Source organism: Botrytis cinerea, chromosome 17 (assembly GCF_000143535.2).
Source record: "Botrytis cinerea B05.10 chromosome 17, complete sequence".
Lineage (NCBI taxonomy): Eukaryota > Fungi > Ascomycota > Leotiomycetes > Helotiales > Sclerotiniaceae > Botrytis > Botrytis cinerea.
This window is the reverse complement of record NC_037326.1, coordinates 132,560-151,682: the sequence shown is the minus strand read 5'-3', so window position 1 is coordinate 151,682 and position 19,123 is coordinate 132,560. Positions and strand designations below refer to the sequence as shown.

The 19,123-nt window shown below is 30.9% G+C and overlaps 2 protein-coding genes across 2 annotated transcripts; one reads left to right on the top strand and one right to left on the bottom strand.

The window, feature by feature from the left end:
* Nucleotides 1-7,001: 7,001 nt before the first annotated feature.
* Nucleotides 7,002-9,042, bottom strand: BCIN_17g00120 (hypothetical protein). Its single transcript, XM_001546042.2, has one exon. It carries the CDS (start codon nucleotides 8,771-8,773, stop codon nucleotides 7,235-7,237), a length of 1,539 nt encoding a protein of 512 aa, XP_001546092.2. The 5' UTR covers nucleotides 8,774-9,042; the 3' UTR covers nucleotides 7,002-7,234.
* Nucleotides 9,043-9,141: 99 nt separating this feature from the next.
* BCIN_17g00110 (hypothetical protein) lies at nucleotides 9,142-11,397 on the top strand. The gene has a single exon (XM_024698260.1). The coding sequence runs from the start codon at nucleotides 9,473-9,475 to the stop codon at nucleotides 11,279-11,281; it is 1,809 nt and encodes a 602-aa protein (XP_024554077.1). The 5' UTR covers nucleotides 9,142-9,472; the 3' UTR covers nucleotides 11,282-11,397.
* The last annotated feature ends 7,726 nt before the right edge of the window (nucleotides 11,398-19,123 follow it).

Sequence of the window (19,123 nt, the reverse complement as noted above, 5' to 3'; positions counted from 1 at the left end):
ATGCTTTTAATGATATGTTTCGGCCAGGAATTAAAGATCTCACAGATATCTAGCATGGATTGATTTCTGAATAGTGAAATATTCCTTTCCTTCCGGTATTTATGCCATGAGAAAAAAAAATCGGAATGTTGTTGAGAGAACTGTTATCGTTGAACACCATGATCGGAGTGGACATGAAAGGGAGTAGACCTGAATACCTGAGCACAAGTCAGCAACTTGATCGAATTTTAAGATTAGACCTTGATAATGCTTTGGCGAGGCCTTTATCCTCCCGTACTGTTCAGCGAGGGGTTAGTCCTATATAACATCGTACGGCTAAACGCGTGATTTCTTGGAGTGGTTCAATCTTCATTCCCTGAAGTGTTTACCAATAAAGACAGGCGGATGTTGTAGCTTCATAATCTGTTATATTGAATAATTTGCACTACTACTCCAGAGGTTTATCTCTGAAAAGATGCTAGTACTGCTGCCATTTAGTGTGAGTTGATGCCAAGTTTGAGGGATTCTCATTGTGAGTTCAAAGGTTTTGAAAAGATCTGATCTAGGGTTGTGAAATTTGCAATTTTTTGCTACCGGCTGTCGCAACCTGCAAACTGGAAACCTTCTTTACCCAGCCTAGAGGCGTCGGTGATCAGGGAAACTGTTTTTTTTTTCTTTTTTTTTTTGAGACAAATGAAGGATACTGTTGTAGTTTGATAACATGTGATTTCAGCTTTTGTGGCTACATCGATACGATGTTTTGTCTGGCGAGTCCAATACTGAATGGAAGACTATGCTATAAAATTCCAGAGGTTGCGAATGAAAAATTATCCAAGCGGCATTATCTGAGAGAGAAGATGAAGAGGTCTGTACGGCTCTGGATGTCGACTCAAATAATCGTTTTGGAAACTAACGCTTCTCCTGTAAAATTTCTGGCTCGACCGAGTTTATTTCTTGGGATCCGAGCTTCTCGGGTAGTTGTATCGATTGCAATCCCGAAGACTAGTGGTATTGAATTTTGTATATCTTCGATTTGTTTTTGGTACGTCTAAAATGGAAATGAGTGACGTATACTCACTCGAGAATTGAGGATCTGTGCGATTCCATTTGTGGATACAACTAGGATAATGTCGCTCAGATACTAGTTCATGCTTTCCTATTCTGCGCCATTCTGGAGGATTAAGTGCAAGGCTTCTACAAAGAGGTTGGATTTGAATGTTACTGTTGGTATGAGAAGGATACGGAAGACTTAGCACCCACGAATTGCGTAGGTACTAAATGTCTAATAGTATTCTATCTAAAGAGCTAGCTACGTGTTGAAAGTAGTAAGTCTTATATAGACTTATTGAAAGAGCTAGTCTCTTTTGCATTCGCTTAGGGCTTTATTACAATAGCTGTATTACAGTGGTAATTGAATTAAAGTCATTCACTTCGTTCACACAGTTGCCGATCGTATTTCAGGAGTTATGCAGGTTTCGAGATAGTCCCTGTAGTGGCAAAGTTAATATTTTCAACGAAAAGAAATTCAATATAAATCCCCATACAAATTTTTCATTCATACATTACATTTATAATATATTCAATTCATTAATAACGACATAGCCTATTCATTAATAACAAATAGAATCAATACAGAATGAGATTCGTTTAGTATTGACTTTTAATAGAAAAAAAGAAAATAAAAGCCCTAAAAGGCTTTAGAGATTTCAGAATTCGATAAATATTGGAAAGGTAAATAAAAGGGAAGCGAGTATAAGAGTTAAATGAAAAGAGGGGAACGAATATAAGAGCTAAAAAAAGGGAAGAATTGAGTATAAGAGTTAGGAGGAAAGGGAGAGGTATTAGCTAAAAGCTTAAAGGGGATAATCACTCATTTCACTTTCAATTTATTCTTCAATCAAAAGCTTTATCATTATATCATACTATATAGAATATATTGTTTATATATATTATCTACTTAGCTTTAATCTATATACTTATATTTATTTCAACTATTAATCGAATTCAATATAAATAAAGTATTGATTATTTTAAATTAGAATTCAAGCTAGAATTCAAGAATTTCATTAAATACCTTTGGAATAAAAATTTTTAATCATTTACAAAAGAAAAAGTCCCCTAATCAATACTTTAAAAACACTTTTTTCAATGTATTATAAAAATATTGAATATTTTCTAGGACTAACAAAGCGGCCACTTCGTCAATCGCGGATTCTGCCACTACAGGGAGTAAGTACTGTCCCGCCTTTAAATATTTCCAATAACTTACAAAAGATCAAGTTGGTGTTCATGCTTTTTTGATTAATTAATACAAAGGGCGATCCAAATTGGTACACTGATTCCCGTATTGGTGTCAGCTGTGAAACCATGCCTTTAGATTGCAGAGAAGCTATTAATATCTAGCATAATGTGCACAGGAGACTGTATACTACATAAAAAAGGATTATTGATTACACAAAGATGATGATTTTGATTAATAAAATAAAACTCTTTGAAAACCTCTCCCCTCTCGTTTTTCTATTCACAGCTTCGAATCTGCAATTATGTGATTTCAAGACTTCTTAATCCTGGGACATGTTATGGGTTCTCTGAAGATATGACGATGTCAATGGACTCCCAAAACCCCTTTTTCTTTTCTTGCTTGACAGAGATGCTTCTAGTGGCAAGTTCTAAGACTATTGATTTGAGAAGATCGGAGTTGATGCCACTCTAGGAATCTCATGGCTGTTATAAGAGGCGCGGAGAAACGCCTTCTGCATTGCAGTTCTGTTGGTATAGATATACTAGAGGAATTAATACATTGGATGTTTTATAAACGTTACTTATGCCACATCGGCTATAGATGCAAAATTTCAAGATTACTTAAAGGCCATTATTTTATAGGCGATTGGTAGCAAGGATTAGGAGTTGTTTCGTTCAAATGACAGTATTGAAGTTGGTACTAAGTCATATAGAAGGCATATGTATCAGCGGCCAAAAGGTAACCTTTTAGTGTAGGAAAGGAGTGAAAGGTATACTTGGTTTGCGGGTTAGTCGTACCCCAATACTTTGTGGTGGTAGAATCTGTGGTTGACGAAATGACCGCTTCGTCAATACAAGAAAATATTCAATAATTTTATAATGCATTGAAAAAAGCTTTTTTAAAGTATTAATTAGATGTATAATTTCTTTATAAATTATTAGAAAATTTTATTCCAAAAGGATTTAATGAAATTCTTAAATTTTAGTTTAAAATAATCAATAGTTTATTTTCATTGAATTCAATTAATAATTGAATTTAATATGAATATAAAAATTAAAACTATATGATACTTGTAATTTTATAATATAATGAATTCGTAAAAGCAAACCAAGTAGAAATCTACTTCATATATTATATAATCATATATCTCTATAGTGGATTCGTAGAAGCAAACGAAGTAGAAATATACTCCATATATATATTATATAATCATATATCTCTATAGTAAGTCATTTTCATATTTGCAGATTTATAAAACCCCTTTTAATTGATTATAAGTAATGTATCAATACTAGGGTATGATTGTTCCAACCGATGAAACTATCAAACTAAGATCTCAGTATTCTTGATTAATAAGCTGCTAGGTTATATAAGCGAGAACTAGAAAGAGAATTAGAAAGAGAATAAGAAAAGAGAATAAGAAGAGAAATTAGGAAGAGAATAAGAGAAGAAAATCATAAGATTTATAAGGTTTTGAGGGTTTGAGGTTTTAAAGCTTAATTGCGTCTCCGGCGCCTTTATACAAGCTAGAGGAGAGAGGTTATCGAAGTTAATAATAATAATAATAATATTAGTAATTAATTAATTAGATCTCGAGTATAATAAGAATCGAAGGGTTGAGGACTAGCCCTCATAAAGATTAAAGAATTAAAATTAAAATTTTATATATCTCAAAAACAAGAAAAGAAGAAAAAAAGCTATTATGAATCCGCAATCTGAAAAATTCTTTTTCCCCGATGGCTAGTATGTTATTTTTATATTTGTAGATTTCTAAAACCCCTTCTAATTGATTATAAGTGATATATTAATACTAGGGTAAGATTGTTTCGATTGATAAAAAAGCTAAATAATTATAGAATTTCAATTCAATATACAACTTTTTAAAAATATATAAATTAATTGCTAAAGACTTGTTTTATTAAAATTTATTATATATTTTTCAAATATATTATTTATATTATTTTTTGAATTCTAATTATAAATTTATATATTAATATAAATATCTTATTACAAATCTAATTAATAAGTTATTAGATTAAAATCTTAATATTTTTGATTAATAAATTGTTAGGTTATTTAAGTAGATTATTATTTATATTATTAAAAGAAAACTATTAAAAGTATGATTTATATAAGTATTAAAATAGAGGGAATTGATTTCAATTAATATTAGTTATTATGATATAGATAAAGACTTATATTATATTATAACGATATAAGAGTTATAAGAAAGTGAAGTGTTATTTATAGGAAATAAGGTACATTAATAATTTGTATTTAAAATATAAAGACAATCATAGAATATATAATTGATATTATAATATTAATAAAAGCTTTAATTTATATTAAAGCTTCTTCTTATAATTAGTTTTATTATATTTAATATAATTGATTTACAAATGCTTTTATATTCTATTTTATATCTTTTATTATATTTTATAAAGAATTATATTTGAAACAAAAATTAAAATTTCTTATGTAAACAGATTTTTATTATTTGTAATTAAATCTTAAGTGTAATGATAATTGATGGTTTGGGGGCTGGCCTTTATAAAGATCAAAGTATTAAAATTAAAATTTTATATATTAAAAATAAGAAGGAAAAAAAAAGCTACTATGAATCCACAGACTGAAAAATTCTTTTTCCCCGACGGCTAGTTAAACCCCTTAAAAATAAAATTCTCTTATTATATATAAAAATAAAATTAATTTAATCAGTATTTGGAAAACACTATTTTCAATATATTATAAAATTATTGAATATTTTCTTGTACTAACGAAGCGGCCGCTTCGCTAACTACTGATTCTATCACCGCAGGGAGGAATCTAATATTTAATCGTTATATATTCTCATTACTTGTTTAAACGTATCTTATTATTATTTGAATTTATAATAAAACTCATTCAATAAGAATCTCTCTATATGTAGAGCTCTAGATTTAATATAATAATTAAATTAAAAGAAGTAGAATAAATGTATAAATTAGTACTATATATAAAGATGTTTTTAAATAGAAATAATACTACGACTCACAGCACTCCTATTCCCTTGAGGACTAGCTCTCTTTATTGAGTATTAATCTTTATAGGTTTACTGTATATAAGAGAAGGATCAGAACTATTTAATTTTCCTCGTTCTAATCCTACTTCCTAGTAAGATCATTCATCGGTTGAAGGTCAGTGCGTTAACTTCCTTCAAGATCGCTCATTGGTCAGACTGGCTTTTGATTTACTACTTATCACCCCTTTCAATAGGTTTGTGGATAGTATCTTCTTAGGGAGTATATATAGCGGTTTTATTAGAGTAGCTGGATATTACTATCAAAAATGAATCTCAACCCTAATAGGATCTCATTCAAAAACATTCAAACGATATTAGGCATTAGGCCTCACAGATAAGCTCTTCTTAATAAATTATACTATATTCCTATACTATCTACTTATGAGCTATTAAAAAAATTCTAACAATCACCTTAAGATAGTTAGGGCCGGCTCGGATCCATTTTTTAGATAATATAAAGCTATATTTATTAACAATATAAATCTAAATGAACATTTACTAAATACAAATATTACTCAACAATTTATATTAATAATAAAATTAAAAAAAAAAGTGATTTACTGAATACTTATATTAAACTATAAAAAACTATCAAATGTAAATCTATAAATTTTAGAATTTGTATAACAATCTTACTAAGCCTTGTTAATTCTGTAGTATAATTTTTATTATTATTTAATAACATTTGTTAATGTTTATTATTTTATATTTTATAGATTTATAAAATTTAAGCTAAATTATTAATTAACAAATTAAAAAAACGATCTGAACGAGCCCTTAATAGTATTAATTTTGATATGATCGATTTTCTCAATAATAAATCTTACATTGAATTCTAATCTTTAATTATCTTTTTGATTTATATCAAAATTTATTATTTAGATATCCTCCATTCATAATTATTATAAAATTGATATTTTGAATAATTGAATTGCGTTTTTGAATTAAGAAAAGTAGATGTTTATACAATTATTATATAACAATTCTAATGTTGTATAAACTTTGATTTTAAGATTAATAATATGACTTTAATATTCAATTATTAAAAACTTTAAATAATGTAATTTAAAGAAATTAATATTTATGTCGAGGTAATTATGACATATTCAAATACGAAACTAATTACATAACTAAATTAATATTGATTATTGAAAAAATCGATTGTATTGAAGTTGCTGTATATTGAAGTTGATACTACGAACCACTTGGAGTGGTTGACTGTAAGGTCAATTAGCCGAAAATTAGTCAATTGACGTTGAGTGAGCGAAAACAGAAATTGTGTCTTTACTACAAGTCAAGTATATCCCTTTATGATTTCTTGTAAAGCTAATTCTCTCGTTCCTAGTCACTCATCCCCATCCCTATTTCTTATCCGTTACTGTTCATTCTCTACACCTATTATCTTTGGCTATCTCTTCTAAATATTCCACACAAATATTTCTAATTCTCTTTCTTTTTTTTGCTTTTCTCTTCTATTCATCTCTTGCACCCACTCACCTCTCATCACTTACTCTTTTTCATTCATATCTTATCTCTCGTGTCTCGTTCCCAGCTTTCGCAATGGCTGGGGAGCTGCAAGTCTTCTTAAACTCACTGCCTCAGACCGTCTAATACGGGGGCGACAAAGATCTTCACCAATAGCTATCCGCTGAGAATATAATAGTATCACAGACTCATAACATCATCACGAGGCCTTGCGAAGAATTCTTAAAGGTATTGTGTCAAGTTGAGTCTTCATTTCGGGAACTTGATACTTAATTTAGGGTTTTGAAAGCGAAGTCTCAACCATATTGGCCAAAATACCTGTCTAACGATCTTCCATCCATATCCCCATAAGAGTTTCTAACCAATTACTAACCCAAACTGTTCAATCACGAAAGGCTGTTTTGTAATCCCCACCCCAGTCATTGCCAGCACTGCGCGTCATCCGCCCCCCGTCCTTTGTCTCCCATTTACTCCCTTCCCTGAATCCCCTCCAAGTAAATGTCCCTCCTCTCCTCAACCCCCTTAACAAATCTCCCTCTCTCATTACACCACCTCCAAACCTGTAAGATCCAATCTCGACTCCACTCATCATATTCAATTGGCCAACCAAGATTGAACTCCCCAATTCGTCCACCCAACATCCCTTGACTTTCACCACCATCACGTTCCCCCCACCCCGTCAAAATGCCAGGAAACCAACAACTCATTTTCTCTCTCCCTTTTAATGCCTCCCAAGCTTTCATAAGCTTGTCCATTCGCAATAATTCCTCCTCCATTTGGCCTTCCAAAGTCTTCAATTCTTTCTTGATCGTTTCCAAAGGTGATATTCCATCTTCACGGTTTTTTTCATTAATTATACCCGTATAATTTCGCCCTCTGAAATAACTGAATATGCTGTGAATGACAGTCTGCTGTTTTAGAAGTTGTTCCTTTTCCGATCTCTCTTTATCAACCTTTAATTTGTCCATATCTTCCTGGAGAATCTCAATCCACTTCTTCATTCTCACCATGGATGATCTCAACCGATACAAGTTTCTCTTCACTCGAAACCCTGATTTACGAAATACCATAACCGTATCTTTCGTCCGAACAATCTGCTCACAATGCGCCAATTGGATTTCGCCCAGCATATCTCTTGCGGTGGCGCTGTGATGATATGCGGTAATTGGATCGATGTAAGGGAATTTAAAATGAATCGATTGATAAGATTTAAGTGAATTTTCGAAAGTAATGATTGAAGTGGTGATTTTAGATAGAGTAGCAGACCAAGAATTTGAAAGAGTCGAGATGGTATGGAGCCAAAGTTCACGATAAGCCAATTCACTAGCTTGAAGGGCGGAAAGAGACTTTTCGAAGACGATGACGGAATCGATGAATGGGGTAAGACTTGTTGTAAGAGGAAGGGTTGTTGTCTGATTGATAGATAATTTTCTGAGTTCTATGATTGCATTCTTGAGATCTCCTGGAGTTTTGATCGAGCTTGAAGTCGTAGGAACCAGAGAATTGGTGAAGATCTCACCCAAAAGCTCCGGAAGATCTAGACCCGAACCAAAAACGGAATTGGAATTGGAATTGGAATTAAAAAGAGAATCAGAATGACAACTTTTTCGATTTCCATCATATGAATATGGAAACTCTAGAGTATGGTGTTGCAGAGTATAATTCATTGTATTCGTCATGTTCATTGTAACCGTCAAAGGAGGGGAAGAAAAAGCATTAGAGGAGGAGAAAATAAATAACCAAACCAAAGAGAGGAATTTCAATGGATGACCAAGATGAAAGATTGCACTCTCAAATAGAGCCCAAGTACAGGAAACTGGATGATGGTAATAGTAAAGGGCATGATCAAAGATTGTATGTAATTTTGACAGGATGAAGTAGAGAAGAACGCTTGCAAGAATAGCAATCAAAATATGAAAATTTGAATCTAAGAGTCTCAGGAGTTTGATGAACCATCTGATGAATAGAGAATGTTTCTGAGGATGGCGATGAGGTCGGCGAGGCATGTCGTTGTTGTTGTCGTTGTCTTTGTCGTTATCGTTGTCGTTGTCGTTGTTGTTGTTGTTGTTGTCGTTGTTGTTGTCATTATCGTTGTCGTTTTCGTTTTCACTTTCGCGCCGTGATTGTCGTTGTTGATATGAATTGACGGTGATGTATTAATAGAACTAGAGATGATGAATGAACGGATGAATGAAAAGATAAAAAAATGAAGATGAAAGACAATGTGAAACAATTGTTTCGTGTTTTCTTTGTTCTATATCCATATAAATTCTTCTAGAACAAATGAGAGAAATTGTCTTTTCCTGATTCCTTATCCTTTAAAGACAGATCAAACGAATGAATGAACTTTGCAACGATACCATATCGAATCAATGAAATACTTAAAACCATTCATCTAATCTGCCATCACGACAGTGGTTCCCAGGAAGCACCAAAATACTATCATCGACTTCTCACCACTTTCTCAACGCCTTCGTTCCCCAGAGTGGAGCGAGAAATACTTCACGACAGTGGCCCTCATAGAGCCAGCGTAGCGTCGTTAGATCAATCTATCGCTTCATAGGTTCATCAAGCCGACCGTTCATCATATCAATTCCGCTGCTTGCACCACATCGAGCCATCAACTAGTCTGTCATCACAATAGTAGTCTTCAGAGAACCAACGAAGCGTCATTCAATCCAGCATTTTTATCACTTCACTCTATAATGAATTCAAAGTTTATTCTCATTTTTATCCTCATCAGCATCCTCAACCTCATCCTTATCATAGCTAATATTCCTCGAATATCCACCTCCTTTCATTATTCATCACCCACCGATTTTCGCCTCACCACCGAACACCCAATCAACACCTCCATCCCATGCACCAATAATCTTGCCACCACCGCCCGCAACGCACCCCACTATCTAAACCTACACATTGCGCCAACAGCCAGCCATGCCCAAATCGTACATGCGTACCGAATGCATGTCTTAGCCTTACATCCCGATAAACTCTCAGCCTACTACCGAAAATTGACAAATCGGAAGCCCGAAAATGGCGGTCGGGATATTGATGATCGGGATATGGAAACACGACTTGCGGCTGCGAGACGTGCATACGAACTTGTGCGATTGGCATGGAAAGTGTTGGGATCATCAGATCGGAGAAAGCATTATACGTCTTTCAATTATTACTTACATGACGAGAATAGCGACGGCAGGGATAAGGACAAAAAGAGACAACATGGGAGAGGTGGAGGAATAGAGGAGGAGGAGGAGGAGCATGAGGAAATCACCACAGGACCCTGGTTAGAAACGTACGGCAATTCGCCTATCGATATAGCATGTCGAAACTGGACCATTGGAGCCAAAAAGCTCGGTGATTGGAAATGTTGGGAGTTGATGTCGAGGAGGATGTGGACTACGATACTGAGGGATGAATTGAATCGAAGACGGATTGCATGGGAAGATGATGGATCGCCATTACCTTACCCATTACGAGAGGAAGGAATTGGGAACCTTAGTCCTCGGGATTTGATGGCATATTCGTATCAAGAATTGGAAGAGCAGCGCAAACCTTGGTTTTCGACTTACGAACTTATCTCTGAAGACGAGAGGATGAGAAGGAGTACGTCCACGATGGGATGGGTTAATGCTATACATTTTGTAGTGGATAATCTTTTTCCGGAGAAATTCAGTGATTGGGTTTGGATGATGGCCGAGAGGAGAAGATTGGGTGGACGAGTGGAGACGGGGTTGGTGGAAAAGAAATGGCAATTTTGGGAGGGGTGTAACATGTTTGAAGTTGATGTTCGAGTAAGGGGAGGGAAGAATGATGGTGATACATTAATCGGTGAAGGAAAAGATAAATGGTCGATGAGGAGATCGGATACTCGGTGGGAAACTCTCGGAGAAGAGTTGTTTTCTTTGGATTCTTCGTTGTTTTTGATGTCTCCTGGGATAGTCATTCTTGGACTATTGATTTGGGGGGCATGGGTACTGGGAAAAAGAATGTGGGTAATCATGGAATTGAAGGATAAAGGGAAGTTCCAGATACAGAGAGTAATGGCATGGCTACCGGAAAGAAGAGAAATGAAGAAAAGGAATGAAACGAAGAAAAAGAATGAAACGAAGAAAAGGAATGAAACGAAGAAAAAGAATGAAATGAAGAAGAGAGAAATGACACAGAAGAGAGAGGTGACGCAGAAGAGAGAGGTGACGCAGAAGGAAGGAGATTGTATAATGGGAACGTGGAAGAGGGATAGAGATTTGATGAGAAAGACTGATGCAGAGAAGACTGGAGAGGATGATGGAATCAAACCCAATGGTGAATCCAAACAGCACCGACGCAATATCAATTACAGTGATGAAGAGGAAACGAAGTCTCAAGAGATGGAGAGTGCCAGCGATATCGAGAGTGAGATTTACGATACTCAAGAAAATGACGATATGAGTGACAGGGACAGTGCCAGCGGGGTGACGATACTCTCGAGAGTGAGTGACGGAATGAGAGCGAAAAAAAGTCGGACATGATGATAAATGAATAAATGGATTTCTTTTTTGGGCTTTGGTTTATGGGTTTTGGGTTATGGGCTATGCCATATGATGAACTTAAATTGAATAAACAGATAGATAGAGGGACAGACACAAGTATGAGTTACAAAATAAATAGACTTTCTTTCTTATGATTATGATATGATGACAATCTTATCGACGTGTTGCGACATTAGTAAATGAATAAATATAAATGGCAATACCGCCGGCACATGACAATACATATATGCTCTTGGTAATCTTACAACAAATCACTCAATGAGATGTCATCATTACATATCTCTCATTTCCTTGTACGGAATAATCAAACCTGATGAGATCATAAGTATGGTCTCACAACTCTTATCCATCTTCGACTCTAGTCAATTAGCAGCTATAACTTCCAAATTTCTGGTGCTGATATTGTGACTTATCTGGATGAAGCTATTTTAATTAGAAAATTATGATTTAGTCTATTCCTTCCTCTCAACAAGCTCAATGAAGAGAAATAAGGCGAGTTGGCGAGAGACAGAGAGCGCCCTATATGATTAGTTTGGGAATACGAAGATGAACTGCTTCAAGGTCTTCCCAGTTCCTCTTTGCACTAGCATCTATTGTAATTTACTACTTTTACCTTGCCACGACTTAAGCAGTATTCAATGTTTCAATGCTGCGAGGCAGCTGTTACAGGTAGAAAGTTCGCATTATTTGTGTTTTGAACTTTCGTACCTAATAATTTGGGAGCCGCATCACACTCTTTTCGAGTGCTCAGTTATTACTTTGACTCCCTGCAATATTTTCTTCACTCTCATGATGGGTTTAAAGTGATCTTGAAGACAAAAAGCAAAAGTTTAGACAACTAGATAATCTGAATATGATACTAGGCATTACTATTTCTTATTCATAACAACAATCACATCTCATATCCCCGCATTTTGGTCAGATAGATTTATACTACTTTATCCTACTATCTCGCCATTCTTGGCTCAGTACTTTCTCTTATTTATAGCACTTTATAATTTAAAATTACATTTCGTGTACACTCCACTCTATTACCTAGCGTTTTTGGAGTGCAGACGTAGTGGCGGTAGATGATGGTTACTGCTTGAAAATCTGTAGTTAGAGGGGAGGTTTCAATGGTTTCGCATTTCCACTTTGCGCGAACAGCTGTGGTAATAAATTTCTTGGACCAAATTACTTATAAGCCATCTGTAGAGGTAAAAAGTTAGGCTACTTGGCCGGATAAGATGTATATAGATGAAGAGACGATTGTTGGAAAGTATATTAAGTAATAAGCGTCAAAATAATGCCAGTAGTATTAAAGTTGTTGATGCCTCAAATCATATCACTGACTTGCTAAGTACAAGTAATGTGTCGGAGAACAATTTGCAACTGTTTAGTAAACAGCAGATGCATTGCGATGTTCTAAGCAAGCCTCGGTAGTTTTCCCTTGGATGTCATCGTCTTGAGATTTGATAGACCCTCGACTCAAAAATTTCGATATATAGTGAGAGTTTTCTCTGAAGTGAAGGCATTGGTATTGATGAGGATTGGAAGATGAAACATGAAACAGCATCCGTGCTGGAGTATTAGCAAGGCCAATCTTCAATATTCAAGTATTGGAGACTGAAGCCGAAAGGATTTTGAAGTATTCTAATCCTCCTATAAACAAGGGAGAGTAGCGGGTACTTGAACGAGATACGTTAGAGTTTTGGGTGAATTTTCGGCCTTTCTTGGCTTCAATTGGGTTGTGTTGGAAGTGATTAGTTGTAGTTTGTACTTTAAAATACATCCATGAGAAAGACGTAGATGAGAAGGTAGCAATTTATATTACAAGATTTCTTAGGACATGATATGACTTTATCACCTGATTGCGGCGCTTGAATCACTGGGAATCAATAAAGTCATCAGGAGATAGTACAGCTTTTATTCAAGAATAAATGATATTATTCAAATAAATTTATACACATTAATATTACTATTCTATTCCCATTTCTGTTCTCCCCTTCCATCAAAATACACAATACAAAATACCACGTTATCCGTCAATTACTAGTCAAGTACCCCAAAATCAAAGGAACACCAAGCTAACTCCATTCTCGTACTCGCACCTCTTAATGACGAAAGGGAGGATGAAACTCAAATGGAGAGATTTGTAGGGTTTTTGGCAGGTAGAGAGAGTGGAGTAGGGATTTTGTTACACAAATAGGCAACGCAAAGTCATGGAATAAAACAACAAATACTATATTGTATTGCTAGTTCAAGGAAAACAGTAAAAACAGTCTCTAATGGTACAAGAAAATCGGATTGCACTTGCCACATGAGAACGATACAAATCGATGGCTTCGTAGATTTATTATGTGACAGAAATGCCAGCCTCTTTCAATGGAATACTATGACAAGACTCCGGGTGGTATTCGAACAGAAGTGCAGGTTGATCCTGAAGAGGAGGGATTGCTGGACGGTCTTCAAGAGACAGTTCGAAAAACCAAAGAATATATTGGGGAAGTTTTGGCGGCAAAATTGTCGAACGTTCGGTATTCTTTCTTTCCATTTCCGATTCGTAGGAATAAGGATGGAGAAGGAGTCGCTTTTTCCCTTGACGGTGACCTGGGACCCAGATCTGCAAGTGCACCACATGACATAGTTGTATTGATCGCCATTGATCGCTAATGGCGAGCTTTGGCGTGCACTGTCACATGACGAGGTTCGAGTCAAATAAAATCAGGTTAAATGAGCGATCATTACAATGTAGGGCATAAGCTAAAACCTAGATGGTGGTTTAAAGGATAATTATAGACGCGATGCTTCGTTTACATCAGAGAGGTCGATGGTAATATCACAAGTTGTGTTTCGTACATACATTAACATGATCAATATCTGGTCGCATAGTTCTGATCTTGTGAGCTAAACAGGCAGCTTTACTGAGATTGGAAATGATGGAGCTTCGCTAGCAGATTTGTCCACAATTGTACAACCCGGTTATGATAAAACGAATGAATATACTATGTTTGCGGCTCTACGAAGCCATCATGAAGACTGATCCTTTTGAGCGACTTGATGGTGAGTTACTGAACTTCAGATTGCAGAAACTGCCAGCTGACAAGTTTATATTATTAGATACATGTCTATGGGGTCTCACGATGTATTTAATGATGGCTTGACTTACTTTAAATGAATTATTTAAAGATACTTTGCTATTATTGATACTTTAGTCTTCGACAAGCGTTTTCTAAATTTCCATCTTTTATATACTAACTAAATCAGATCATACTCACCGCGACTAATTTCAAGAGAGTAAGTATTGTATTATAAATCTATCTATTAATAGCTATAGATAATCAAATCGATATTGATTTCTAAAGGAAGCGATTTTTGATATATTCAAAACGAAGAAATCAATATTTCTGTAAAATGTAAAAGAATAGAAGGTGATAATGGTCATACAAGAAAAGCTTTTGCATATATTAGTATTAAAGCAAGTAACTATATATAATAAAATAAGATGAATCATTATATTATAATAACAAGGTGAGGGAAGTGGTTGAATGAGTTATTCAAATTTCAGAAATCAATTTGAAAGATAGAAAATTTGATAATTATTTTAGATCTATAGAAGAGAAGCTATAGATACTAAATGTTGATGGCACGTGATCTCAAAGTCACGTGCATTTCGCTCTCATAATAGACGAAACGTTTATCATGATTTCATTAATAAAAATAAATGAATATGAGTTAATCAAATAAGAAGTTATTGATTTCGAAAAAGTTATCATTTTAAAAAAACAATAAACTTGAATAAAATTTTATATTAGATTTAAATTAAGTAACTAGTCTGAATGGATTTATAAATCAAAACATATAGAACTTAGTTTCAATATGATTCTTACTAAAAGAGAATCTATCTATATATAGTACTAAGTATTAACTTTACGCGAATGGCCCTTTTCTCACTAAAACTCATCTTATTCAAAATAAAATAAAAAATATTAATATTCAATTGAAATCAAGATATCGATATCTCTATTTTGTAATATAATTAGAAATAATTCTATTCAGAAATCTTTTAATATTATAAATCATTTATTATTATATAATTAAATTAGTTATTTATAAGGACATTGAGTTTTGAAAGAGATATATTAAAATAATGATTTATAATTATTTACAAAAGCTGTTGAGTTTAATCGAAAAATTCATTCGCGCAAATTTTATTAAGATTATCATGTAATAGTCTACTAGAGTATTTAAACTATTTATATATATAGCAAATTACTCTCATACCCCTCAAATGTCATTTAATTACTTTCATACTCTAAAATACAGAAATAATTTACTCTCATATCTTAATTTCATATAGTTAAAAAGTTGAATAAATGAAGGTTTTTACTGTGTTTTCGCTTAGTGTGCGATAAGCCGGGGCCTAAACTCTTATAAGTAATGAAGTTTTTTTATACTAATATTAATAAAGAATTGAAATATAAAAAGACTTAGTTTTAGAGATTACCTGTCTCTATTATTAACTATTATTATTTATCGGAAGCTGTATTAATATCTATATAAATATTATTAGAATTTAAAGAATATAGCGAATCAACTATATAGCTATTAGAGATAGTCATTTACAGTTGAAAAGATGAATAAAGATAAGAATAAAAATGAAGTAATAGAAAATCTAAAATAAAGAGAATAGTTCTTTGAATTAAAGAGAAAGAATCAAATACAAAGAGTTGAAGAAAATCTTCGAGATTGAATCATTATATATCTATATAATAGATCATTTTTATGTTTATAGATTTATAAAACCTTTTCTAATTAATCGTATAAGAATTAGAGAATAAGAGTTAGAAAATGGAAATTAAAGAATGATAATTAGAAAATAATATTTAAAAGATAAGAAAAAGTAAGAATTTGAAAAATAGAAATAAGAATATAAAAATATAAAAATGTTAGAGTTAAATTATTGAATATAAAATATGTTAGAGTCAATGCAAGGTGACGACTAGTGTATAATAGAATCCAAAAGAATATAAGACTTTTCATTGATTCCTTTCAATTCTTTTTAGAGTGAAGCTATATATAATGTGAAAACTCTATATCGAATAAATGATTGGCCCGATATCAGTCCTATATTGATATTCTATAATAGAACTCTTTCTTTTAAAACTTTCATTTCCAAAAGTCATAAGTATTATAAAGAATTCAAAAGTTTTAAAACTTATTCAATAAATTCCCTTTACTATATTAATATACTATTAAAGTTTTATTAACTTTTATAACAATAAGCTTATTATAATATTTACATTCTTATTTTATAAAATTCAGCTTTTTATAATTCTAAGAATTATATTGTAACATAAGAATATTAAGAACTAAACCCTTTAAAATCTTTAAAATCTTCAAAATTCGAAAATTCGGAAAATAATTATTTCCTTTTTTTTATTCTATTAATATTAATTCGCTTTCGATAAAGTAGTAATTTATATTTAATAAAACTACCTTTTCCTTTTCAGCTTTTACTTTCGAAAATTATAAAAACTTGAAAATTTAAAGGCTTGAAAGTTTTGAAAATTTGAAAATCTGAAAAAATTAAGAATTGATAATATTTTATTAATATTAAATTAATTGGATATAGAAATCCTGAAAATCTCATAAAATCCTATAAAATGTAAAACTCTATTAGCTTTTTGTTGAGTTCTCAAAATCTAAAAGAAATTCTGAAATCCTATAAAATATATAAAATATATAAAATTTTATAAAATTCTATAAAATATAAAGAATTCTATAAAATCTTATAAAATACAGAAAATCCTATAAAATCTTATAAAATATAAAGAATTTTATAAAATCCTATAAAATGCGGAGCTTTATTAACTTTCTACTGAATCCTCAAAATCTAAAAGAAATTCTGAAATCTTATAAAATATAGAGAATACTTGAAAGATCTGAAATCCTATAAAATAATCTATTTGTATTTCTAAATGAATAACTTTAATATAAATATTGTTTTTATTTTTTATTAAATATAAGCTATTCGATATAATATCAATTGTTTGTAATTAGCTTTCACTAATAGATTCTAATTGGTTATATAATAATTAGTTAGGTTTTTTTTTATATAAAAGGCCTGAGGCATTATATAGAAATATTATTATCTCAATAATAAAATTTAAATGCATTGCTAGCATCTTGCAAGTATTATCTAGAATAAAGTTCGCTTTTCAAAAGAGAGATTCTTCTTTTCAATATTTTCCCTTCCTTTTCTAACTTTTATTCTTTTATTTTATTTCAAAAGAATATCGAAAATATATTGTAAGAATACTTTATAAGCATTTTTGAAGAGTTCGATTTATAAAAACTTTCTTTTTTAATATTCTTTTAATTCAATCTTATAAAAATAAAGGTTATTTCAATAATTTAAATATTATTGCTCATATACTAATAATATATTATAGACATATTACAATTTAAAAGAGTTTTAAAGCTTTCGAAGCTTTTTTAAAACTATTCCCGAAAACTAATTAACAGTTTACTCTAAAAAGGTTAAATAAAAAGAATTGTTAAAGTTAATACAAAATAATGATTAATATATAATAGGATTTAAAAGAATATAAGACTTTTTATTAATTCCTTTTAATCCTTTTTAAAGTGAAGCTATATATAATGTGAAAATTCTATATCGAATAAATGATCGGCCCGATATTGGTCCTATATTGACATTCCGTAACAAAATATAGGGATTAAAATGAACAATAAAAAACCAAAGGAAATATTTATTAACAATAGAAGTAAATATTAGGTAATATAAATATAAAAATAATATATAATTTACAATTAATGATATAAAATATAAAATATAAAATATAAAAATATAAAATATAAAATATAAAATATAAAATATAAAATATAAAATATAAAATATAAAATATAAAATATAAAATATAAAATATAAAATATAAAATATAAAATATAAAATATAAAATATAAAATATAAAATATAAAATAAAATATAAAATATAAAATATAAAATATAAAATATAAAATATAAAATATAAAATATAAAATATATAATATAATATATAATATAGAAAATAAAATATAGAAAATGTAATATAGAAAATAAAATATAGAATATATAATATAGAATATAAAATATAGAAAATAGAAAATAGAAAATAGAAAATAGAAAATAGAAAATAGAAAATAGAAAATAGAAAATAGAAAATAGAAATAGAAAATAGAAAATAGAAAATAGAAAATAGAAAATAGAAAATAGAAAATAGAAAATAGAATATAGAATATAGAATATAGAATATAGAATATAGATACTAAAGAGTTTCATAAATAAATAAAACAAAATTAAATAAATGAAATATAAAAGAAATGAAAGAAATAAAAAAATGTAAAGAGACAAAAGTAAAATAACACAATATAATATATAAAGAACTTGAATATCTTTTTAATCATTTTATATGTAATTTACTCTATAAACTATATAATTCTTTAATTTTAATTTTATATTACTGAAACTTTTTTCTAATTCTTTTTTTTTTTTTTTTTCAATTGAATATTTATAAAACCATTCTTATAGCTTTTTATATATATATTTTTTTAAAAGATTATATTAAAAATAAAGTAATTTTATAATTTAATTTCTTTTTTCTAAATACAGTTATTTTAATATTTTTAAATTCTATAAATTAAATCATTTCTTTGATATATTAATAGATTAATAATATAAAAAATGATTATTAATCAGAATCATATTAGAATTTTGATTTTTTTATAAAATAGAAAAACTATCAAAAAGGGTTAAATATTAATATATTAGATGATTTTTTA

Excerpts from the sequence above, each read along its gene's own strand:
- BCIN_17g00110 (XM_024698260.1), top strand. The coding sequence starts at position 9,473 with ATGAATTCAAAGTTTATTCTCATTTTTATCCTCATCAGCATCCTCAAC.
- BCIN_17g00120 (XM_001546042.2), bottom strand. The coding sequence starts at position 8,773 with ATGCCTCGCCGACCTCATCGCCATCCTCAGAAACATTCTCTATTCATC.